The sequence below is a fragment of the Oncorhynchus keta genome, chromosome 14, assembly GCF_023373465.1.
Source record: "Oncorhynchus keta strain PuntledgeMale-10-30-2019 chromosome 14, Oket_V2, whole genome shotgun sequence".
NCBI lineage: Eukaryota > Metazoa > Chordata > Actinopteri > Salmoniformes > Salmonidae > Oncorhynchus > Oncorhynchus keta.
In genome coordinates this window covers 61,898,468-61,924,708 of record NC_068434.1, presented here as the reverse complement: position 1 = coordinate 61,924,708, position 26,241 = coordinate 61,898,468, and the positions used below count along the sequence as shown (strand labels likewise).

At 42.0% G+C, this 26,241-nt stretch overlaps 2 protein-coding genes across 4 annotated transcripts; one reads left to right on the top strand and one right to left on the bottom strand.

Moving 5' to 3' along the window:
- The first annotated feature begins 43 nt into the window (after positions 1-43).
- LOC118393743 (vacuolar protein sorting-associated protein 35) lies at positions 44-15,760 on the top strand. Of its 3 annotated transcripts, none has more exons than XM_035786782.2 (17): positions 44-286; positions 1,241-1,324; positions 1,565-1,661; positions 1,812-1,935; positions 2,132-2,314; positions 2,766-2,985; positions 3,572-3,655; positions 3,803-3,912; positions 4,030-4,126; positions 4,349-4,497; positions 8,044-8,251; positions 11,607-11,762; positions 11,870-11,992; positions 12,916-13,095; positions 13,277-13,516; positions 13,901-14,044; positions 14,631-15,760. In XM_035786782.2, the coding sequence occupies exons 1-17, from the start codon at positions 284-286 to the stop codon at positions 14,808-14,810; spliced, it is 2,382 nt and encodes a 793-aa protein (XP_035642675.2). In that variant the 5' UTR covers positions 44-283; the 3' UTR covers positions 14,811-15,760. The 3 variants fall into 3 exon arrangements, with proteins under 3 accessions (XP_035642675.2, XP_035642674.2, XP_035642673.2); XM_035786781.2 differs by having other exon boundaries at positions 1,238-1,324; XM_035786780.2 differs by having other exon boundaries at positions 1,226-1,324.
- A 501-nt stretch (positions 15,761-16,261) lies between these two features.
- On the bottom strand, positions 16,262-18,396 carry LOC118393745 (histamine H3 receptor-like). The gene is made up of 3 exons (XM_035786783.2): positions 17,973-18,396; positions 17,602-17,768; positions 16,262-17,410 (listed from the first exon to the last, which is right to left on the bottom strand). Exons 1-3 carry the CDS (start codon positions 18,298-18,300, stop codon positions 16,514-16,516), a joined length of 1,392 nt encoding a protein of 463 aa, XP_035642676.1. The 5' UTR covers positions 18,301-18,396; the 3' UTR covers positions 16,262-16,513.
- Between the last annotated feature and the right edge of the window lie 7,845 nt (positions 18,397-26,241).

The window sequence follows — 26,241 nt, the reverse complement described above, 5'->3', positions numbered from 1 at the left end:
AAAGGCACAAAGTCATAACCCCGCCCATGTATACAATTTATCTTCTTAAAATCGGAGTATAAACCTAATCCTAACCTCAACCACAGTCTATGCCTAATCCTATCCTTAAATTAAGACATAAAATCAAAAAGTTGTTTTCATACATTTTTACGACATAGTCTATTTTGACTTTGTAGCTGTGGTAACTTGTGGAAACCGGGTAGCTGGTGGATTGGTAGCAGTCACATGACTGGGAGACGATTTCAGGGTTAGCTACCAGTTTGCTGATACAAACTTGATAATCATGGTAAGTGAAAAGGCACAAATAGCTACACTTTATACTTGTGATTATTATCCATCCAATCCTCCTATGTGAGTCATTACTTTTCGGTATTGTTTTTTTGTTATTGCTGTATGGCTGAGACTCGAAAACAGACTCAAATTGTGGGTGGTGCTAGTTAGCTACGGCCTAGTTAAAAGCCAGATAGCTACATGCTAGCTAGTAGCTGGCCAAGGCTGTAGACTAACTGTCAACATATTTCATTTTTGAAGAATCGACCCGATTCATTGATGTCTAGCATCTCTTATGGTCGATTAGTTTCATCTTAGCTAGTATTTTCATGAAATGTCTAGACGCGTTAGCCAGTTAGCTATCTAGCTAACTAACGTAGCTAGTACAGATCAATGAGAATATCGATTTAAGTTAGCATATGTAACTAACTAGCTAAACTCGATTGGTTATCCGTGACAGAGAGGTCCAAATATACAAACCTGGCCACCACAACTGACGCTAGTTATCTAGTTCAATAACAAAGGTTAGCCAACAGATGTCAGTCATTGATCATTCATTCTGGTGATGCTAGAAATGAACATGGTTCGTGTGAACACAGTGCATACGAATCAGTAGCGAACCATTTGATGATAGTCTGGTGACTCAGTGCTCGCTTGCAGTCTACACCTACTACACTCTTGATGAGGCATGTGCCTTTTTTTCACCATTTCTAATCTTAGGCCATCCAGAGGGCTGACATTAGAATACCTATGAATTAGCTAACTCGATGTTTATGTTGGCCAGTACAGTACCACCAATCATTGAATTATTTTCCTGTGGGCATAGCCAGTTTACTGAGCATCAATTTCATGTCTTGGCTCCCTGTAACTAAACCACTGTAGCTGTAATGGTGGATGGAGTATGTCAGAGTAACATGCATGGCATTCCTCTGAGCTTCTGTGTGCTGTCTTTCAGCCTACCACACAGCAGTCACCCCAGGACGAGCAGGAAAAGCTACTTGATGAAGCTGTGCAGGCTGTCAAGGTCCAGTCATTTCAGATGAAGCGTTGCCTGGTAAGATCTACCTATTTCCTCCTTTGTGGGTCCGTTTGATTTCCTTCTCTTTTCTGTTAACAATATAGCAAATATGTATTGTGTTCTCTGACCCTCATCAGTGTATGAGAGAGACAGTGTTTCCAAGCCGCAAGTTACATTACAGCATATTTTGGAGCAGTGTATCAGATATTAAATGAACTGTACTGTATACTCATTGACTTGTTACTTGACTTGTTTTATTGACACTTCCATCTGTAGGACAAGAACAAGCTGATGGATGCATTGAAACATGCATCTAACATGCTGGGCGAACTCAGGACATCCATGTTATCGCCAAAGAGCTACTACGAACTCTGTATCCTTTACCTGCTGCAACCTATGGATCTCTGGTCTAGACATAGAAACAAAATGCACTCCTCATTCTCAAGATCATTTGACTGTTCTAGGCAAGTCTATGTTTGGTGTTGTTTACAATTGTGCTATGAGTCCCTAATTCTGAGTGCAGACATGGCCATCTCTGACGAGCTCCACTACCTGGAGGTGTACCTGACAGATGAGTTTGCCAAAGGGAGGAAGGTGGCTGACCTCTATGAGCTGGTTCAATATGCAGGGAACATCATCCCCAGACTGTGAGTACTCAAGCATCCTTATGATAATTTCAGATAGTGAATAAGTGTAAGCTGCACATGTTCTCTTGGACTAGCCTACTTGTACATGTGACAACAATGCTCTCCTTTAGGCAGTGCGAATCAGATGAAGGAGCTTGTCCCTAGAGGAATAGGAAACAGAACAAGTAATGACCCCCCCCCCTCTCCTCTCTCCCAGTTACCTGCTGATCACTGTGGGGGTGGTGTATGTTCGCTCCTTCCCTCAGTCGCGCAAGGACATCCTGAAGGACCTGGTGGAGATGTGTCGTGGGGTGCAGCACCCGCTGAGAGGCCTGTTCCTCAGAAACTACCTGCTGCAGTGCACCCGCAACATCTTGCCTGACGACGGGGAGCAGTTAGAGTAAGAACAAAGGGAGAGTCTCAATTGCATACTCCTTGCATCCTCTTGCCTTGCCACCTCCATGAAACCCTTTGGAGGAGAAGGTCAGAGGGGAGGGACCTTTGGTTTTCTCATCCAATGGTTTTTGAGAAGGAGGTGAGGGAAAAAAAGAGTACGCAATTCAGATTTTCTCCTCACGGGGCTCCCCTCCTGAGCTGCCCCTCACTCATTCTCATCGACCGATTCCCACTCGCAATCCAGGCCTCACAGTGTATTTATCAGACCTTCTCATTACGTTGTGTCCGTCCTCTGATTGAAAGAGATTTGAGCTCGTTGTTTAGCAATCATCCCAGAAGGTTTAAATGTGACCTTAGAGTTATTGATTTAATGAAAAGGCTTATTTACTTCCTCTTGATATATCATGCTCCAGTTAACGAGGCTGAACTTTTGGTCCTCGTCTCTGTCTTTCCAGGGGGGAGGATGCGATGACGGGAGACATTAACGACTCCATTGACTTTGTGTTGCTGAATTTTGCTGAGATGAATAAGCTGTGGGTGCGCATGCAGCACCAGGGCCACAGCCGAGACAGGGAGAAGAGGGAGAAGGAGAGGCAAGAGTTGCGCATCCTGGTCGGGACCAACCTGGTTCGACTCAGCCAACTGGAGGGGGTCAACGTGGAAAAGTATAAACAGGTTTGTGTTTACGTCTGCCTATATATGTATCAATGTCTAGAGCTGCATATTTGCATGTACTAGAAGTAAAATGGAACACTTGACATTAAATCTGAATGCTAATGTGTGATTCATCTGAAACTGACTTGAAGACTGTGTAGTTAATATGAATCGGTATGCTTTATTTGTGCCACTTTTCAGATATTGGCTTTCAAATGAATTAATGTACTTGAATTGAGAGAATCCTGCCATGCAGGGGAGCATAGGAACACATCATGTACTGTTCTAGAATACAGAGCACCTATAGAATTATGTAGGGTTTAGCCTTTGTCGTTTGTCTATCTGAGGGCGTGGAGACAAGGGAAGATGATCCTTGTCAAGCTCCGAGAGAGGTTCTTAACCCTGAGCACCTCTTGATGTTTTATTTCTGCTATTATATCTACTTTACCTTAGAAATTATGATTGGCAAAGAGGGAAGCAGCATTGGATAAAATATTACATTGAATATGTATTACAACGTGCAGAAAATAAACAAATACTTAAGTCCCTTATATCTAGAGAGGATGTCCATTGTGTTACATTGTATTTGGGTTATTTCTCTCCCCAGATTGTGCTGTCCGGTGTCCTAGAACAGGTGGTAAACTGCAGAGATTCCCTGGCTCAAGAATATCTCATGGAGTGCATCATTCAGGTAACTACCGTTTCCAGTTTGTCATTGCGTCAAGGTCTGTAGTAGGAAATGCATACGCATGAACTATTACTGATTCATCACATAGACTGGTCAAATGGAGTCACCCTGCCCTGCTGTCTATGGCCTGGCTCTCCTCTTCTATAACAGGTTTTCCCTGATGAGTTCCACCTTCAGACACTGAACCTATTCCTTCGTTCCTGTGCCGACCTGCATCAGCACGTCAATGTCAAAAACATCATCATCGCTCTCATTGACAGGTGATGTAAACTCGGCTACATATGATTTCCGTTCAATCAGTACACAACACACAGGATTGCAATTTTCCCTGGTATTGTATTGAAAAACACTGACGTGATTTATCTTCTCTGTTTTAGACTGGCTTTGTTTGCTCACCGAGAAGATGGACCTGGAATCCCTGCTGAAATCAAACTGTTTGATATTTTCTCCCAACAAGTAGCCACAGTTATACAGGTAAGTGATGGAGAAAGGCTTTCTTCTTTTTTTCTTCTTTTTCTTTCTCCCCTGCAGATATCAATATCTCTCGCTCTAAAGACAAATTCAGGCACAAAATCGAGATCTAGTTTTCCTCTCATCGACTCAATCTCATGACCTTGATGGATGTTTAAGTAATTCAACTGAGGTAGACAACATTATATGTTATTACATATTTTGTATTTCATGTTTTCCCTCCAGTCCCGCCAGGACATGCCTTCGGAGGATGTGGTCTCACTACAGGTGTCCCTCATCAACCTGGCAATGAAGTGCTACCCTGACCGGGTGGACTATGTGGACAAGGTGTTGGAGAGCACAGTGGAGATCTTCAATAAGCTCAACCTGGAGCAGTAAGAGCACTACCATGTCCCTGTCTCAGTGTTACATAGTTGATCATCTGGATAGTTCTGCTTCTCCTTTGTTTGGTAGAGGAATTCATCGGGCCAAAGATATACATTAATGGAAATTAAAATGAAATTACATTAGCAGGGGTTGCGTAACACAGACAAAATAGATAAAACACATAAGAAATATCTTGCTGCGTTTTATAAACGCAGATCTAAAATACTTCTTATTGTAATTTCAGCTCTTCCTCAGACTCATTTTATAAGTTAGTTGTACTTTTCCACTGAGTATTCATGAATGGGCATTCTGCAGACAGGACTCTGACTGATGTGTAGCTACAGTTAAAATCGGAAGTTTACTTAAACTTAGGTTTGAGTCATTGAAACTCGTTTTTCAATCACCCCACAAATTTCTTGTTAACAAACTATAGTTTTGGCAAGTCGGTTGGGACATCTACTTTGTGCATGACACAAGTAATTTTTCCAACAATTGTTTACAGACAGATTATTTCACTTATAATTCACTGTATCACAATTCCAGTGGGTCAGAAGTTTACATACACTAATTTGACTGTGCCTTTAATCAGCTTGGAAAATTCCAGAAAATGGTGTCATGACTTTAGAAGCTTCTGATAGGCTAATTGACATCATTTCAGTCAATTGGAGGTGTACCTGTGGATGTATTTCAAGGCCTACCTTCAAACTCGGTGCCTCTTTGCTTGACAATCATGGGAACATTTTAAAAAATCAGCCAAGACCTCCGAAAGATAATTGTAGACCTCCAGTAGTCTGGCTCATCCTTGCGAGCAATTTCCAAACGCCTGAAGGTACCACGTTCATCTGTACAAACAATAGCACGCACGTATGAACACCATGGGACCACACAGCCGTCATACCGCTTAGGAAGGAGACGCGTTCTGTCTCGTAAAGATGAATGTACTTTGACTTGCACTTTTCGCACCAATCACAGAACAACAGCAAAGGACTTTGTGAAGATGTTGGAGTGAACAGGTACAAAAGTATCTATATCCACAGTAAAGCAAGGAAGGAGCCACTGCTCCAAAACCGCCATAATAAAGCCAGACTATGGTTTGCAACTGCACATGGGGACAAAGATTGTACCTTTAGGAGAAATGTCCTCTGGTCTGATGAAACAAAAATAGAACTGTTTGGCCATAATGTCCATGGTTATGTTTGGAGGGAAAAGGGGGAGGCCTGCAAGCCGAAGAACACCATCCCAACCGTGAAACACAAGGGTGGCAGCATCATGTTGTGGGGGTGCTTTGTTGCAGGATGGACTGGTGCACTTCACAAAATAGATGGCATCATGAGGAGGGAGAATTATGTGGATGTATTGAAGCAACATCTCAAGGCATCAGTCAGAAGTGAAAGCTTGGCCACTATAGGGTCGTCCAAATGGATAATGACCCCACGCATCCTTCCAAAATGGTAACAAAATGGTTTAAGGACAACAAAGTCAAGATATTGGTGTTGCCGTCACAAAGCCCTGACCTTAATCCTATAGAAAATGTGTGGGCAGAACTGAAAAAGCATGTGTGAGCAAGGAGGCCTACAAACCTGACTCAGTTACACCAGCTCTGTCAAGAGGAATGGGCCAAAATTCACCCAACTTATTGTGGGAAGCTTGTGGAAGGCTACCCGAAACGCTTGACTCAAGTTAAACAATTTAAAGGCAATGCTATCAAATACGAATTGACTGTATGTAAACTTCTGACCCACTTGGAATGTGATGAAAGAAATAAAATCTGGAAAAAATAATTGTCACACCTTTTTATATTTTGTATAAAAAAATTGCCCCTTTTTTCTCCCCAATTTCGTGGTATTCAATTGGTAGTTACAGTCTTGTCTCATCACTGCAACTCCCGTACGGACTCTGGAGAGGCGAAGGTCGAGAGCTGTGCGTCCTCCGAAACACAACCCAACCCCAAGCCGTACTGCTTCTTGACACAATGCCCACTTAACCCGGAAGCCAGCACACCTGGCAATCGTGTCAGCGTGCATGCGCCCAACCCGCCACAGGAGTCGCTAGAGCACGATGAGACATGAACATCCCTGCCGGCCAAACCCTTTCTAATGGCACAGCTGCACTGCAATACAGTACCTTGGACCACTGCACCACTTGGGAGGCCCCATATAACACTATTTGACGCGTTAAATACGATTTTAATTTGACATGTCAAATAACACAATTCTATTATAGAATGTTTGTGCTGAATTTGCACGTGCAAGCGAAGTGCCACCACTACTATCAGTAGCACTGTCAAATCTGTACAAAAAGGTTTGCAAACACTGGCCACAAACTGTGTTTACAATATGGCGTTGGTGAAAATATATATTTTTTTGTCATCAATGTCTGGAATTCTCTGGATTTATGGTGCGAACCAGGGGGGGAAAAAAACACACAGCCACACCATTGAATAGCAGGCTAGTGGTTGCTTTGCAATGCTTGCAGTTAGCCACTGATTCCTTACAAACCACTCATTGTTGAATTTGCAATTTCCAACTTCTGTAATCTTTATGGCCGAGCACTGATAAATTATAGATAAAATGTATCTGAATTATTTCTCTTCATATGACAAGGATAAAAAATGATTTGCCAGTAGATTGTCAACTTGATTCATAATGACTGCTAGCAAAGACTGAAGTAAGATGTTGACATGATCAGTCCAATCAAGGCTACAGTGCGTATAACGTCATTGACGTCATTTTATTTGTGGTCGATGACCTTGAGCCTTCTTGGAAGGGCACTTGTAATATAACTCTACGGCAGGACCCAAAGGTCTGAAATCTTGGATGTCTACCCTTACTAAGGACTTATGTAGTGTCCCCGTGAGTGACAGAACACAGAGCCAATCACGGTGCAATGCTCCTATTTTCTGCTGGCTTGCCCCACCACCACAGAAAGCACTGAGCTAAGCTGAAACACCTGCATTTTGGAGCTGCCTCACTCAAGAAAACAAAACAGGACCATGTTTGTATGTTCATTTATTAACTCAATGATATATATATATATATTTATTTATTATTATTTGCAAACTGATGTGACATGTATTAATGCCAAAATAACATGCGAAACAGGTAAGAAAATAAATATTTATATACCTGCCACCGATCTTGCATTAAGAGCTTGCTGAACAAACAACCGCTAGTAGAAAAATGGTACAAAAACCTAATTCTTCAGCGAAGTGCTAGAGTAGGCTACAGTGCTTTGTTCAGCCATACTTGAGACTGAAAGGTTTACAAATCTCAAAAGAAAGTCAGCTGCAGAGTACATCTTCCCATCAAACAGTAATGCATTTTTAAAAAGAAATAAAGTTTATCATCCCCGTCTATGATCTCAAATCTCTGTAAGAAGTTGTATGTAATTTCTTAATGTAATTCCCTTTTTTCTTTAGACTATATATATATATCAGCCATGTGATGTTTGGAAGTTATTATATTTCCCAATTTTCATAAATAGCTGACAAAGGAAACTGCTGTAGCTCCTTCAGTATTTTCATTCTCAACGCCATTGTCTCCCCCCTTTCGAAGCATTGCAACCAGTAGCGCGGTCTCGAAAGAGTTGACTAGGCTGCTGAAGATCCCAGTGGACACCTACAACAACATTCTGACCGTTCTGCAACTCAAGCACTTCCCACCACTCTTCGAGTACTTTGATTATGAGTCCCGCAAAAGCATGAGCTGTTACGTTCTGAGCAACACTCTGGACTACAACACCACCATTATATCCCAGGAGCAGGTCAGTACACACACACACACACACACACCAACGCACACATACAGTACCAGTCAAACGTTTGGACACACCTACTCATTCCAGGATTTTTCTTTACTTTTTACTATTTTTGTACATTGTAGAATAATCAAGACATCAACTATGAAATAACACGTGGAATCATGTAGTAATGAAAAAAGTGTAAAACAAATCAAAATATATTTTATATTTGAGATTCTTCAAAGTTGTCACCCTTTGCCTTGATGACAGCTTTGCACAATCTTGGCATTCTCTCAACCAGCTTCATGAGGAATGTTTTTCCAGCAGTCCAACAAGGAGTTCCCACTTATGCTGAGCACTTGATGGCTGCTTTTCCTTCTCTCTGCAGTCCAACTCATCCCAAACCATCTTAATTGGGTTGAGGTCAGGTGATTGTGGAGGCCGGGTCATCTGATGCGGCACCCCATCACTCTCCTTCTTGATCAAATAGTCCATACACCACCTGGAGGTGTGTGTTGGGTCATTGTCCTGTTGAAAAACAGATGATAGTCCCACTAAGTGCAAACCAGATGGGATGGCGTATCACTGCAGAATTCTGTGGTAGCCATGCTGGTGAAGTGTGCCTTGAATTCTAAATAAATCACTGACAGTATCACCAACAAAGCAGCATCACACCACCACCTCCATGCTTCATGGTGAGAGCCACACATGGGAAGATCATCCGTTCACCTACTCTGCGTCTCACAAAAACACGGCGGTTGGAACCAAAGATCTCAAATTTGGACTCATCAGACCAAAGACAGATTTCCACCGGTCTAATATCCATTACTTGTGTTTCTTGGCCCAAGTGTAAGTCTCTTCTTCTTAGCACTCAGCAGTTCGACCATGAGGCTTGTTTCACGCAGTCTCCTCTGAACGGTTGATGTTGAGATGTGTCTGTTACTTGAACCCTGTGAAGCATTTATTTGGGCTGCAAATTTTCATATTGACTGACCTTCATGTCTTAAAGAAGTGATGGACTGTAATTTCTCTTTGCTTATTTGAGCTGTTTTTGCCATAATATGGACTTGGTCTTTTACCAAATCGGGCTATCTGCTGTATACCACCCATACCTTGTCACAACACTACTGATTGGCTCAAATGCATTAAGAAGGAAAGAAATTCCACAAATTAACTTTTAACAAGGCACACCTGTTAATTGAAATGCAATCCAAGTAAGAACCTCAGGAAGCTGGTTGAGTGCCAAGAGTGTGCAAAGCTGTCATCAAGACAAAGGGGGGCTACTTTGAAGGATCTCATCTAAATATATTTTTAATTTGTTTAACACTTTCTTTGTCGCTACATGATTCCATATGTGTTATTTCATAGTTTTGATGTCTTCACTATTATTCTACAATGTAGGAAATAGTACAAATAAAGAAAAACCCTTGAATGAGTAGGTGTGTCCAAACTTTTGACGGGTATTGTACACACAAACACGTACTTATATTTTTGCACATTGAGCTGTGTTCTTTCTCATAAGTGTTTTCTTGTTGTTGGCCTCTGTTCACCTTACTTTGTTTAGGTAAGCATGAACAAAAGGCTCTTTGTATTGTATACTTCCATGCAGTCTGGCGACTTATTTTCATCAATTTTCTTCTTCAAGATGTTTGCTGTTAAAGTCATAATAACCTTTTCTAACTTTTCAATTTGGAAAAGGTCAATGTGAACAATGATTCAGAGCACCAGTCTTTTCTAAGAGCGCTCTTAGTGGGACTCCAGGAGATCATTGATTTCCCAGTAATGCCATAAGAGGCCTTTTTAAAAGCATCCCCCCCTAACTTATATAACTATCTTCACCCATACCTTTTTGGCCACGATATAACTTCAACTCCATTACAATATACTTGCAGTCTGTCTCATTTTTTTTTTTTTTTTTTTTTTTTGCCACTAATAGCCCTTTCCAGTCTGCTCAAGAAAACTTGTTGATGAAACAGTGCTTTCAGGAAGTATTTACACTCCTTTTTACACATTTTGGTATGTTACAAAGTAGGATTTTTATTTATTTAATGGTCCTTTTTGTCAACAGTCCATACAATACTCTGTAATATAATTTGTAAAATTCTATGATTTTGAAATGTATATAAAATTTTAAAAAGTACACATTTCTTTATTAGATAAGTATTCAACCCCCTGAGTCAATACATTTTAGAATCACCTTTGGCAACGATTACAGCTGTGAGTGTTTTTGGGTAAGTATCTAAGAGCTTTGCATACCTGGATTGAACAATATTTGCCCATTTTATAATTCTTCAAGCTCTGTCATGTTAGTTGTTGATCATTGCTAGACAGTCATTTTCAAGTCTTGCCATAGAGTTTCAAGCCAATTTGGCAAAACTGTAACTAGGCTACTCGGGAACATTAAATGTTTTCTTGGTAAGCAACTCCAGTGTAGATTTGGCCATGTATTTTACGTTATTTTCCTGCTTAAAGGTTAATTTTTCTTCCAGTGTCTGTTGGAAAGCAGACTGAAACAGATTTTCCTCTAGGATTTGCCTGTGCTTGGCTCTATTGTGTTTATTTTTGTCCTAAATAACTTCCTAGTCCTTCCTGATGACAAGCATGCCCATAACATGATGCAGCCTCCACCATGCTTGAACATGTGAAGAGAGGTACTCAGTGATGTGTTGTGTTGGATTTGCCCCCAAACATAACACTTTATATTCAGGACCAAAAGTGCATTTCTTTGCCACATTTTTAGCAGGATTATACTTTAGTGCCTTATTACAAACAGGATGCATGTTTTGGAATATTTGTATTCTGTACAGGCTTCCTTCTTTTCACTCTGTCAGTTAGGTTAGTATTCTGGATTAACTACAATGTTGTTGATCCATCCTCAGCTTTCTCTTATCACAGCCATTAAACTGTAACTGTTTTAAGGTCACCATTGGTCTCATTGTGAAATCCCTGAGAGGTTTCCTTCCTTTCCGGCAACTGAGTTTGGAAGGATGCCTGTATCCGTGTAGCGACAATCTAAATATAATTGATAACTTCACTATGCTCAAAAGGATATACAGTGTCTGCTTTTTAAAAAAACTTTCAGTCCATGGAACTTATGTCACTTGTTAAGCACAGTTTTCCTCCTGTACTAATTCAGTCTTGACATAACAAAGGAGTTGAATACTTTTCATTTTTTAGGATTATATTTTTATTTAAAGACAAAAGTACCCTTTTTTACATTGTGTGGTATTGTGTGTAGGCCAGTGACACAATCTCAATTTGATCCATTTTTATTTCAGTCTGTAACAACAATATGTGGAAAAAGTCCAGGTGTGTGAATACTTTCTGAAAGCACTGTAAATATCTCACTGCTGAAGCACTGCTTTCTCTCTCCCTCCAGGTGGATGCCATCCTGTCCCTGGTGTCGACACTGATCCAGGACCAGCCAGACCAGCCCGCTGAGGACCCAGACCCAGAGGACTTTGCTGAGGAGCAGAGCCTTGTGGGTCGCTTCATTCATCTGCTGCTTTCCGATGACCCCGACCAACAGTATCTGGTAAGCTTTGCTTCCCATACAGTTTAATTTTCGTCACAGTATCAATGTGTTTTCAGGAGATGTGTTTCATGGCATATGTTAATGGAGGGCTCCGTCATGTTCTTCAGATCCTGAATACAGCCAGGAAGCACTTTGGTGCTGGGGGGAACCAGAGGATTCGCTACACTCTTCCACCGCTGGTGTTTGCTGCCTATCAGCTGGCCTTCCGCTACAAAGAGAACTCTTCATCAGTACGTCACGTAACCCTTACCCTAACTTGTCTGAACAAAAATATAAACCCAACGTGTAAAGTGTTGGTCCCATTTTTCATGAGCGGAAATGGAAGATCCCAGAAATGTTCCATACACAGAAGTGTACAAGTCTCTCAAGGGTTGTGCACAAATTTGTTTACGTCCCTGTTAGTGAGCATTTCTCCTTTGCCAAAATAATCCATCCACCTGACAGGTGTGAGATGTAAAGAAGTTGATTAAACAGCATGAGCATTACACAGGAGCACCTTGTGCTGGGGAAATGAAAGGTCACTCTAAAATGTGCAGTTTTGTCACACAATGCCATAATGTTTAGAGGGAGTGTGCAATTGGCATGCTGACTGCAGGAATGTCCAACAGAGCTGTTGCCAGATAATTTAATGTTAATGTCTCTCCTATAAGATGCCTCCAACGTTGTTTTAGAGAATTTGGCAGTACATCCAACCGGCTTCACAACCGCAGACCACGTGTTACCATGCCAGCCCAGGACCTCCACACCTGGCTTCTTCACCTGTGGGATCGTCAGGGAGGGGAGATGCTGAGGAGTATTTCTGTCTGTAATAAAGCCTTTTTGTGTGGAAAAACTCATTCTGATTGGCTGGGCCTGACTCCCCAGTGGGTGGACCTGGCTCCCAAGTGGGTGGGCCTATGCCCTCCCAGGCCTACCAATGGATGTGCCCCCTGCCCAGTCACGTGAAATCCATCGATTAGGGCATCATTTATTTATTTAAGTTGACTGATTTCCTTCTATGAACTGTAACTCAGTAAAATCTTTGTAATTGTTGCATTTATATTTTTGTTCAGTATACATAGTTTTTTTTTTAACAAAGTTATGAAGAGGATGATTTATGATAAACAGGAAGGTGGATTTGAACCGTTTCCTCTTTGTTGAACACGTCCCACAGGATGATAAATGGGAGAAGAAGTGCCAGAAGATCTTCTCGTTTGCCCACCAAACCATCAGTGCTCTGATCAAGGCTGAGCTGGCTGAGCTGCCCCTCAGACTCTTCCTACAGGGGGCGCTGGCCGCAGGAGAGATTGGCTTTGAGAACCACGAGACTGTGGCCTACGAGTTTATGTCACAGGTACAAGGGACAAAATGTTGAGTGTTAAATATTGGAGGAAGGAGGTCACTGCCCCTCTTCGCCTTAGGTTTACTTGTGCCCTGTGTTGGCAGCATTGATCCATTGATTTCACAGTCAGGAATTTTTCTATATCTGTTTTCTCTGTGAATCATAACATACGACTGCCACCCACCCCCCCCAGGCCTTCTCCCTGTATGAGGATGAGATCAGCGACTCCAAGGCTCAACTAGCAGCCATCACGCTGATCATCGGCACGTTTGAGAGAACAAAATGCTTCAGCGAGGAGAACCACGAGCCTCTGAGGACACAGTGTGCGCTCGCTGCCTCCAAACTGCTCAAGAAGCCAGACCAGTGTCGTGCCGTCAGCATCTGTGCACACCTCTTCTGGTCCGGACGCAACACTGAAAAGAATGGAGAGGAGGTGGGGGTTGTGATCACAAAGAGGATAAATATATAATTATTGTGTAAAATACAGTGCCTTTCTAAAGATGATGGTGTCACCATAGTAACAGACATGCAGTAACAGTCTAGTAACCAAGTATTGAGATTGATTGCCTTGCTTTGTCTTCTGCTCTCATGAGATGTAAAAAATAAATCCCCATATGACAAGCAGGGTGGTAATTGTAAGGTTCCTTGTGCATAATGACACATAATCAGAGTATTGAAGCGTGGGAAATGCAGTAAGAGGTTCTCTTTGTTCTATATTTATATTAAGAGTTTCAACTTCCTCTTCATCACAGGTGGCGTGTGTGTGTGTGTGAGAATGCGTGGTAAAAGAGTTTTACACCACCGTCTTTGTCCTCAGATTCTTGACGGGAAGAGGGTGATGGAGTGCTTAAAGAAGGCCCTGAAAATCGCCAACCAGTGCATGGACCCGTCATTGCAAGTGCAGCTCTTCATTGAGATCCTGAACAGATACGTCTGTTTCTACGAAAGAGAGAATGATGCGGTATGTGCACATTTCTTCCCCCTCGTCCTCCTCGTCTATACTACCACTCATTCCTGACACGCTTTTTAAGAACCAGGCTTGCATTATGAAATCCTGACGTCTTTTCAACGCACTCCAAGTGCAGACGGTCACATTGAGCTGCCTGGAGTGTCGCCATCCAATCTCCCGTGTTCTCTGAGTTTATTGGAACAGTGTTGGGACTTGCTAGGACACCAAGGGGACGCCCACTCTTTGGTGGTTATTTACCAGCGCAGCAAGAAGGGAAGGACAGGAGGCTACAGCTCACCCACCCACTCTCCACAGACAGATACCCCATCTGCCTCAGTTGGGGTGTCTTACAGGGTGTTTTTCTTAACAGCTAGAGAGGGTACTAGGCCTCCAGGGACTGAGAACAGGGGCTCCATAGTCAGAACAATTTGAGACACTGATGACATTTTTTCCCCCCCTAAATCATTATATAACTTTTGTCTTATAACTGAGTATATTTCTGCATATCTACAGTAGGTAATACGTACTTTTTCTCTCGCTAATTTCAACTTATTTGAAATTCTTATTTGAAATCATGAGCTGTCTTGATCCCCTGTAGGTGACGGTCCAGGTTCTGAACCAGCTGATCCAGAAGATCCGAGAGGACCTGCCAAACCTGGAGGCCAGCGAGGAGACGGAGCAGATCAACAAACACTTCCACAACACACTGGAGCACCTGCGTCTGCAGAGAGAGTCGCCGGAGGCCGAGGGGCCTGCTTATGAGGGCCTGGTGCTGTAGGGCTCGCTACACTTATAAATATCTATATATATATTTACACACATGTACACTCACACCAGGGTATTCCATCCATTGGGAAAAATGCCAACCCCACCAACAACACCTGCCTTCCATATCTCTATTTCTTTCTCTTTCTATCCTTTTCTCCTCTCTCTATTTCCTTCTATCATCCTCCTTTATTACATGTTACCATTTTTAGCATAAGGTGTTGCTTTTGAGAATACATGGTGTACAGGCTGCAGTTTGCCTTGCGCTTCCTGTGTGCTGTCATTCCATCATATTTGACCATTTCTGTTGTCCGTCGTCACCCTCAGAAGGCGAAGATCTAGCCAGTGGAAGTTCATGTTTAAACTTTGTACCCTACTCATCTCCTCTGTCTGTACGTCATCATGATTTCATGGTCATGCAAAAGAATGAAATTGCCTGCTTTTATGTCTCGTCATTACTAGGTCGTACTGGGGGAGTTATCCCATTGACCTAACGCTGTGACCCAATAACCCCTTCTCCTCCATGGACTAACACCTGGGCAGTCGGCTGTAGATTTTCCTTTGCCCTCCTCTCTCTCTCTCCTCAACTGCTTCACTCATTTAGCTTGAGCTTTTTTTTTCTGGTTGCGGCCTTACTTCTGTGGTTGACAGCCATTTGTAGAGAGTTAGGCGGCGTGTGTTGGTGCATGCTTTTACATAGACCTGCTCTGGATATCTCAATGAGTGGTAGGAGGAACTGATGTGTATGATACCCCTTTGTCACTGGCGCTACTAAAGTGGCAGCTAACCTTAATTTCTTAGATGTCCACATTGATTAAAAGATCTCTGCTGGGGTTGGGTTCTATTCATCTCGTTGTATTCTGGATTCTGAACCCTATCTATTGTATGAGCTACTTGTAAATCAGCAAAAACAGAATAAATATCATGTCGTTTGCACAAATAAACAAATTGATATTAACCCTACATGCCTATAACTTGGCGTCCATCTTCTGTTATGCTGCAGGGAACTAGCCTCTGGTTTTGAATTAATACTGAGTCGGTGCACTGAAAGGGAGATTCACGTTAGTGAATGGATCGACATTTGTTTACAAAATGGTCACCCTTTCATGAAAGACAAGGTTATGAAAGTTATATTTTTAGAAACACTTTCGGTGTTTTCTACTATTTAGTTTGGATGGTAAAGGTTGTGTTGTGACTCATGCTTAGCTAATCGGTCCTCATTTGTTATCTCCTGACTACGGCTGTTATTCCGTTTTACTTCATCCGTTGCTAGGTGACTTCAATGGAGACAGTCTCTCGTTGATGGCCCACGGAATAACAATCACAGCTGAGAACATGTTTTTCTTTGTCATTTCGTGGCATTTTGGTGCCTATATAAAGGCTAACATACTGCAAAAAAAGGTGTTGAACACTGTTGCCTGAAGTCTAAGGTGGACGCCAGGGTAATAAACATATTGGAGATGAGCTGGTGCATGTATTTATTGTTCAACATGAAACAGACATTACATTTGTTGTAAAGGTAACCAATACACGTCGTAAGATCTGCAAACAAGCACGTGCTACACAGAAATACAAAACGATATTCATGGTGACCGTCTGTACCCAGTGTTGTGCAACACTCGTACGACCTGTCCGCCTACACTAACATCATGAGACGACGGATTATGTAAAACTGTCAGAACGAGGCCATTAGTTGACAGTGCAATTTGGTCATGCTTAATACATCTGTTCCATATACTGTGGCTGAATTTTAATCTTGGTGGTACAAAGCAGTTTTCTGAAAGCCTTTCTGAAGCTGGTATGACACAGTGGGTAAAGGACAGGGTTGATGGAGGAGTTGACCCACAGTAGCCAGAAGGAGATTTCATACAGGTAGTGCTGGACACACTGGGCATGACATGCTGCACGAATGATCATTAACAGTGTGTAGGGAGCCCAGCACAGGCCAAACACACACACAATCACTGCCAGGGACTTGGCAACCTTCTTGTCCTTTGAGAGACGAAAACGACTGGCAGCTACTTCAGAATGGCTGCGCTGTTTACTGAACGAGTGCTCCGCTGACTGGAACCGCGTCCTCCTGGAATGCTGGACCACATCATCCACTTGCAGTGGAGGAAGGTCCAGAATTGTGCTGTCCTTACTTGTCTCATGGTTGCTGTTCCCAGTTACTGCTGACACTTTAGCAGTAGATAGAATACCTCCTAACCTGGCAGCATTGTCTGGGATCCTTTGGGCTTCACCTTCCACTGGTCTGACGAAGAATACATGCTGAACTCCAGCTTTGAGGGCCTCCATCTCACAGTCCCCAGGCCCCTCGACAGGCTGCTCATCCCTCACCTGGTTCCGCCTCCTGATGTTGATGTAGATGCTGATGTTGAAGTACATGACAGTAACAAAGGGGGTGAAAAACTCAACAGTGGATGCAGTCATCAAGAAATACCAGTTGAAGTAAAACTCTGCGTGGCACTCTTTGTCGGGCACCACGCTACTACCAGCGATGTATTCCCAGATAATGATCGCTGGCCCATAGAGTAGGAAAGCAGCCAGCCACACACTCAGCATTTTCAGAACAGCCTCCCGGGTCACACCTTTCTGACACCTGTAGCTCACCTGATACAGAAAGAACGGAATGGTGGCATTATTGAAATGGGTTGTACACAGGTTCTTGGTGCACTAAAGAAAACCTTTCAATTATGATATTTTGATATGTCTTTACATTTCATTACTTCCATATCACTCGCAGACAGTTGAACATTAAACTTGCTGCAGGAAAGGATAATCATGCGTAAATGTTTTCTCACCGCTCGTGTGACAGATATAAATCTGTCGAAGCTGATCAGGACGATGTTGAACACTGATGCAGTGCATAAAGTATAGTCCACCACCAGCCATATCTTGCAAAGACCTCGTCCGAGTTTCCACTCGCCGGTAATGACATAGGGGATATACGCAGGAATACAAAAGCCTCCTGCAGGTGGGATGGAACACACATTTTACGCACGACTATTAAGCACGCATTTGAAACGCGTTCAGATATTTTGGCAATATAGAACAGTACAGAGAGAAAATATGTATGGGTAGCAGTGGCTTATGAATCATGCACAACAGTATGTATACCTTTACAACAATGGCACACAATGCATTTGCTCACACAATACATTTACGCACTCACCGACGAGTAAGTCGGCTATGGCCAAATTCAAAAAGAAAAAGTTCCCTTGAGTTCGCAAACTTTTCTCCACCGCAAAGGCTAATATTACAAGCGCGTTGCCGAGCACAGTGGCGAAGACAAGAAGCGTCATGAGCACGGCCAAGAACACGGAGGTAGACGGAGAGAATTGTCCATATTGCGAACGTGGGTTCCCAGGCATCTCCATATCACCAAGCGCCGTGGCGTTTCCCTGGGTAACCACAGACCAGTTGAGCATCTCATTCGATTTCCAATGCGAAGTGACGGCCATGGAAGTTCCAGCACCCAGTAATAAAGATTCGGGTTGCATTGTCCCTACTTTTATTTATTTTTATATTAGCTTAACCAGCCAACTTCAATAGCATGTTAAAGTTGTTAAAGCTGACATTCCATGGGGCTCGTGTGAAGACTGAAAACGAAGAGGAAGATGCCGTTTTTATAGGCTGCAGCCTACATAAAACGAGAGCTGCGTTTTTATTGGTTGTTTTGCAGTGCTTGTGAGAACTGAAAAAACAGGACATATGATTCCTATCTCTTATGTCTGTTTGAGCAGATACTATATAAAGAGAGTGAAATAAAGATTAGAATAGTTCATTCCTTAGAATACACAACATTTGAAGGCATATGGGTTTTCTGTATTTCTTTCTAAACATAATTTTTGCTGTTAGAAAATATGAAATTCCAAGGTAAAAATAAATGAAAATGTAATGTCTGGAAGGTATTCTCATCTAATTTCATATTAATATTAATATTGTGGCTGGCTTTGCAAAGTTGTGTCAAATACTAATTCCAAACTAAACAAAAATATAAACGCAACATTCAACAATTTCAAAGATTTTACTCCGTTACAGTTCAGAAGGAAATCATCTATGGATTTCACATGACTGGGAATAGAGACACGCATCTGTTGCTCACAGATACCTTAATAAAGGTAAATCAAATCAAATCTTATTTGTCACATGCTCGGAATACAACAGGTGTAGCACTGTGAAATGCTTACTTACAAGCCCTTAACCAACAAAGCAGTTTTAAGAAAATCCCTAAAAAAGTAAGAGATAAGAATAACAAATAATTAAAGAGCAGCAGTATATAACAATAGCGGGGCTATATACAGTCGGTACCAGTACAGAGTCAATGTGTCAATGTTCGAGAGGCACCCGTGTCAAGGTAATTGAGGTAATTATGTACATGTAGGTAGAGTTGGGGCGTGCTCGGTCCTACTTTTCCTGTAGTGCACAATCTTCTCCTTTGTCTTGATCACATTGAGGGAGAGGTTGATGTCCTTGCACCACATGGTCAGGTCTCTGACCTTCTCCCTATAGGCTGTCTCATCGTTGTCGGTGATCAGGCCGAACACTGTTATGTCATCAGCAAACTTAATGGTGTTGGAGTCGTGCCTGGCCGTGCAGTCATGACTGAACAGGGAGTACAGGAGGGGACTGAGTACGCACTCCTGAGGGGCACCCATGTTGAGGATCAGCATGGCGGATGTGTTGTTACCTACCCTTACCACCTGGGGGCAGCCCGTTAGGAAGTCCAGGATCCAGTTCCAGAGGGAGGTGTTTAGTCCCAGGGTCCTTAGCTTAGTGATGAGCTTTGAGGGCACTATGGTGTTGAACACTGAGCTGTAGTCAATGACTGGCATTCTCACATAGGTGTTTCTTTTGTCCAGGTGGGAAAGGGCAGTGTGGAGTGCAGTAGAGATTGCATCATCTGTGGATCTGTTGGTACAGTATGCAAATTGGAGTGGGTCAGGGTTTCTGTGGTAATGGTGTTGATGTGAGCCATGACCAGCCTTTCAAAGCATTTCATGGCTACAGACCTGAGTGCTACGGGTCGGTAGTCATTTAGGCAGATTACCTTAGTGTTCTTGGGAACAGGGACTATGGTGGTCTGCTTGAAACATGTTGGTATTACAGACTCAGACAGGGAGAGGTTGAAAATGTCAATGAAGACACTTGCCAGTTAATCAGCACAAGCTCAGAGTACATGTCCTTGTAATCCGTCTAGTCCTGTGAATGTTGACCTGTTTAAAAGTCTTACTCATATCGGCTGCAGATCGCGTGATCACACAGTCATCAGGAACAGCTGATGCTCTCATGCATGTTTCAGTGTTACTTGCCTTAAAGCGAGCATAGAAGTTATTTAGCTTGTCTGGTCGGCTCATGTCATTTGGCAGCTCTCGTGTCATTTTTCAGCTCTCGGCGCTGGTGTTTGATGGTTCGTCGGAGGGCATAGTGGGATTTCTTATAAGCTTCCGGGTTAGAGTCCCGCTTCTTGAAAGCGGCAGCTCTACCCTTTAGCTCAGTGCAAATGTTGCCTGTAATCCATGGCCTCTGGTTGGGGTATGTACGTACAGTCACTGTAGGGACGACCTCCTCAATGTACTTATTGATAAAGCCAGTGACTGATGTGGTGTACTCCTCAATGCCATCGGAAGAATCCCAGAAAATATTCCAGTCACTTTTTTAAGACAAGAGTCAATGGTGCTTCCTATGGTAAGAGCGTGGATCAGAAAACCAGTCAGCATCTGGCATGACCACTATTTGCCTCTTGCAGCATGACATTTCCTTTGCATAGAGTTGATCAGGCTGTTGATTGTGACCTGTGGAATGTTGTGCCAATCCTCTTCAATGGCTGTGCGAAGTTGCTGGATATGGGCAGGAACTGGAACTTGCTGTGGTACATGTCGATCCAGAGCATCCCAAACATGCTAAATGTGTGACATGCCTGGTGAGTATGCCATGGAATAACTGGGACATTTTCAGCTTCCAGGAATTGTGCACAGATCCTTACGACATGGGACCCTGTATTATCATGCTGAAACATGAGCTGATGAAGGAGGGTGAATGGCACGACAATGGGCCTCATGATCTTGTCACAGTATCTCTGTGCATTTAAATTGACATCGATAAAATGCAGTTGTGTTCGTTGTCCATAGCTTATGCCTGGCCATACCATAACCCCACTGCCACCATGGGGCACACTGTTTACAACGTTAACATCATCAAAATGCTCGCCCACTCGACACCATACACGTGATCTACCAAATTCTCTAAAACAACGTTGGAGGTAGCTTATGGTAGAGAAATTAACATTCAATCATCTGGCAATAGCTCTGGTGGAAGTTCCTGCAGTCAGCATGCTCCTTCAACTTGAGTCATTGTGTTGTGGCATTGTGTTGTGTGACAAAACTGCACATTTTAGGGTGGCCTTTTATTGTCCCCAGCACAATGTGCACCTGTGTAATGATCATGCTGTTTAATCAGTTACTTGATATGCCACACCTGTCAGGTGGATATATTATCTTGGCAAAGGAGACATGCTCACTAACAGGGATGTAAACATATTTGTGGACTTCATTTGAGAGACATAAGCTTTTTGTGTGTATGGGACATTTCTGGGATCTTGTATTTCAGCTCATGAATCTTGGGCCCAACACTTTTTGTTCAGTGTAGATTCATTTGTGTTCTCCACATACGGTGACACAAGTGCCTGGTAAATTACAGTATTTTATATACTTAGTGACATTGGAGACATTGATGTACAGAAACCTTGGCTTATGGACCAGCTTCAGTCTGGAACTCAGGAGGACCATTGCAGCGTTCATCTATGTACTACTGAGTGCACAGAGACAGGTTTACTTTTTTTTCCCGAAAGAGTATAAACAAGGGGGCTAGAGCGGACTGATTTGACCTGACATGGTAACCAGTGGTCTAGTGCTATTTTTTGAGGTACCGGAGCGAATCTTGTATTTTTTTTAATGTCATCATTTCTCAATTAACCGACATGTATAATTTCTGTATAATTTCATTTTAGAATATACATACTATGCATCATCCTAATTGCAGATTGTTTATGCTTACACATAGTGGCTCATATAGGCCTAATTTGGTGTTTCTATAACATTCAAAAACACCAAATTAGGCCTACCTTATTTATAAATCAGGCCAGTGGTAGGCAACTAGATTCAGCTGCGGGACGGATGGTCGGGTCGGAACATAATGATAATGACTTGTACACTGCAAATTGTATTTGAAAAGAATCATTTCATAACTTGATTATATTGCGACACAATCACATTGGTCTCTTTTGTTATTTGTGGGAATACTTTGGAAATGACACTACACAGCACTACACCACTGATGGTGACTGACATGAAACAACTTAAGAGCAAAATATATAAAATTGTCATATCGTTGACAGAACCGCAAGCAGCAATGAAAAGTACAATTTTGACAGATGACTCTGAGTACACTCTAAAAAATGTGTTTGGATGACCCAACTTCTGTGTTGCAGGCAATGGGCAACTTAGTGGGGTTGTTTTCTTGAGAAAATAGCAAAGTTGGGTTGTTGATGCTGTGTTATTATTGAGATATGATCCAGTGGGTCAGATCAGAAGGTAGGCATAGCTTAGTAGGGGCGTTGCTTTCAGATATTGTTATTTTTGGCTACCTGTGAGAGTAAATGTTGTTCCTGTTCCTCTGTTCTTGTCAGGTATGCGTAAATGGCTGTAAGAGAGTCAAGTGCAGGAGAGCAGATATTGGTTAGCCAACGGAGCCTTTTATTTAGGCGAACCAAAAGCACACGGCAAAATAAACACGAAATAACAACATAACCCAGCGCAACAGACTAACGTGCGCATAACATGAAACAGAATAAACAATAGCACACAAAGACATGGGGGAAAAAGAGGGTTAAATACACAACACATAATGAGGGAAATGAGAACCAGGTGTGTGGGAAAACAAGAAAAGACAAATGAAAAATGAAAAATGGATCGGCGATGGCTGGAAGACCGGTGACGTCGACCGCCGAGCACCGCCCGGACAAGGAGAGACATCGACTTCGGTAGAAGTCGTGACAGTTCTGTTGTATTGTTAGCACATGAAAAATTGTTAGCAGTAACTTCTGTCCCTCTACTTCTCTCTCGCTACCCCCCCGCCCTTCCTATTGCATAACTTCAAAGAAAATCACATTTCAGACCGTTTTGAAGCTTTTATGAGGCTTACAGAAGTGTATATGTTCCAATGTTGGGATAGTTACCACTTTATTACAATATGTAATAAATCATCTACATATTATTAATATTATATTATAACATGTAATATGCAAAAATATATTAGGAACATTTAAAATTGCGGTGTACTATCTTAACATCTGATACAATACAACAGAACAGATGAACAGGAATTACATTTACTCTCATGGGTGGCCCAAAATAACTGTCTGAAAGCCATGCCTCCTGAAAATAACGTAAGGATTACATTATAAAATACCCAGCTGCTGACTCAACCCAGCATGAAAGTGAATTTAACCCAACTGATGGTTAAATTAACCCAAGTTTGGGTAATCTGAACAACCCAGCCAGTTTAGTTATTCACACAACCCAACTGTCTGGGTAAAAATAACCCAGCTTGTGCTCTGTCCAGTATTTACCCTGCGCTGGGCTACCAAAAATAAATAAATAATTAGGTTGTTTCAAATCCAGATTCTTTTTGAGTGTTGGCTACGTGGGCATGCGGTCAGGAGGCTGAAGTGGCCTAAATGACAGTCCATCTGTGAACGCCCACAGAACATGTGTTCCTTACACATTAAGGTCTCAAAAAACAATAATTAACACTGAACATACTCAAATATTGTCACAAGGGTTTTACAATTCTCAACTCAAAAGGCTTCTATTTGCCTCCTTGCTGAGGATTTATTTTCTGCATCACCAGCAAGTTCACTTTACCCCTTTTGAAATAAAATCAATCTTTGATAATACTGTCATGTATTTGATAATAAATATGAACTGAACAATGAATCTGTCTCTTGAAAATGTATCTGCTGACCCCTACTGGACAAAAAGTATGAACTTCAGGGACTAGGACTGCATCTGACAAGGCTTTGCACTAAAGCACAGCAACATACGCCTTTCACTATATAAACACAACCCATGAAAATATCCCACAAACTCGTCATAAACAGGCGTAAACAGCTAGGTTTGTAGTTTGTAGGTCACCTTCAAATAAGGATGTATGACTGTCTGTGGTTGAGGGCTATAATACTGTCAATGAACAAAAACCTAGCTAGTGAGGTCGACAGTGCTGCTTACCTTCATGCTCAGATTCTATCCCAAATAATAACAATAGAGGACAGTATTTCCTTTTTCAACCCTGCTCTGACAGTGGTAGTTTAGCTAGATCGTGAAAAGGGGCTCATACACAGTCACTGGACTCAAATAGTCAAAAATTCAAGTCAGGTATTTTTTTTACCAACTATTTTTTGCATATTATATGTTTAACTTTATAACTTGACAGTTGTAGTATGCTATTTGTGAATGTGAATATTATTTAATTATAACTAATAGTTAGGTCTTCATATTTAATTTGTGTGAGCCATTATAATCAGGTCCAAAGGATGTTGCAATTTTGATAGTTCAGATTTTCCTTGGATGGGTACTTATACAATAACACAACATGCTACTTACACGTAACACATTTATGACTGAAATCATTGTTTCATTTCTGATGCAAATGCTTGCTGGCTTGACAAGTTCACAAGGTCATACAGAGTTGTCCATTTGTTATCCTGTGGTCCTCTGTGTGTTGTTACCCAGTCATCAGATTATATGTGCTCAGCCAACATGAAAAATAGCCTGTGACAAGCTACGTGTCAGAATAGCCACCATGTTTATCATGTAGATGCTGATTTATACCACAGTCAGCAACATGCTTGACAATAAAACAATCCTCTAATAATGCTCAGTGTAAACAGACATTTTCCAACAGTGAATTAATGTAAATCCACAGTTTGAAATGAATGTTCTTTATAGTGACCTGGCCAGTTTGATGTACCTGATTAGGTTGATGGATTAAGATGGAGATGCTGATGGACAGGTAGAATCAGGAGGTTGACACCAGATTGCTCTAACTAGGGTCAGGACGTCACCAGTCACCACTGTCCATCTCATTTTAACGACTTATTCTTGACATCCCCCACTCTTTCCCCCTTCTCATTATGCTCTTTCTTACTCATTCCTTCCCATCTGTGCACTGTCCCTCTGAAACGACATCATTGACTCACTATTAACTCAGTCAGGACTACTGCTTGGTGTGTAAAACACTGCCCAGAAACAATGACTGTATTCCCACTCTACCACTGAAAAGGATGCTGTCAGCAGTAAGCTACCACTTGAACCGTGAAAAATGTTAAAGGGATACTTTGGAATTTTGGTATTAAAGCCCTTTATCTACTTTCCCAGAATCAGATGAACTTGTGGATACAATTGTTATGTTATGTGCATTTTGAAGGAAGTTGCTAACTAGCATGCTAGTAGATACCCATAGACTTCCGGTTATTGTGCTAACGCTAGTTAGCATTGGCTCACGAAACTACCTCCAACTTCCTTCGTACTGGACACAGAGGCAATAAAATGGAATCCACGAGTTCATCTGACTTTGGGGAAGTAGATAAAGGGCCTCATTGCCAAAATCCCAAAGTATCCCTTTAAGGCTTTTATTTCGGTCAAGGATATCTCTCTTTCCCCTCTATCTTTGTATCTCTTTCTCCCCCTCTATCGTTTCCCTCTATCTCTCTCTGTTATGTTTGTTCTGCATCTAAAGAGTCAAAGTGCGTTCCTCACCTTCCTCCGGAGGCTCATATGCACTGATCTGAATAAACAATATAACAGGTCATTGGTATAGGGAAGACCAGGCATTTCCTTCATATATAAATGCCTCTGATTTAACATATTATCAAAGGTTCTTTACAATTTGTGATACATCTCCACTCATATGTAAAAAAATATATATATATATTTTTTTTAAGAAAAAAAGAACTGGTTTACTATTGGGACCGCACATCAACCGAACCATGCCAAACCTTTAGCCAACGGCAATGCTCAACGGTCGAGACTCCGTAAACCGGGGACATTTTGAAATGAGCAATGTGAAAGTGCATTTCTTAGCAACGGCACAGTCAGTTAGCTAACTCACCCGTCATTTTAGTGCTGGATTTTATTGTACATTCGAGCCCCTGCTGTGCCTAGTTTGAAAGTTGTACATTGGCTGAAGAAGATGGTTATTCATCTATGACGGAGCCTCAGCTTGAAGCAAGAGGAGACACGGCGGCCAGAGTGGTAGCAGAGTGGTAGCCATTAAAGTCAGAGTGGTAGCCATTAAACGCGCCAAAGAGCTGATGCAATTAAAGAACCTTAGAGAAAAGGAGATGATGAGCAAGCTTGACCGTTTTCTAAAGAAAGATAATC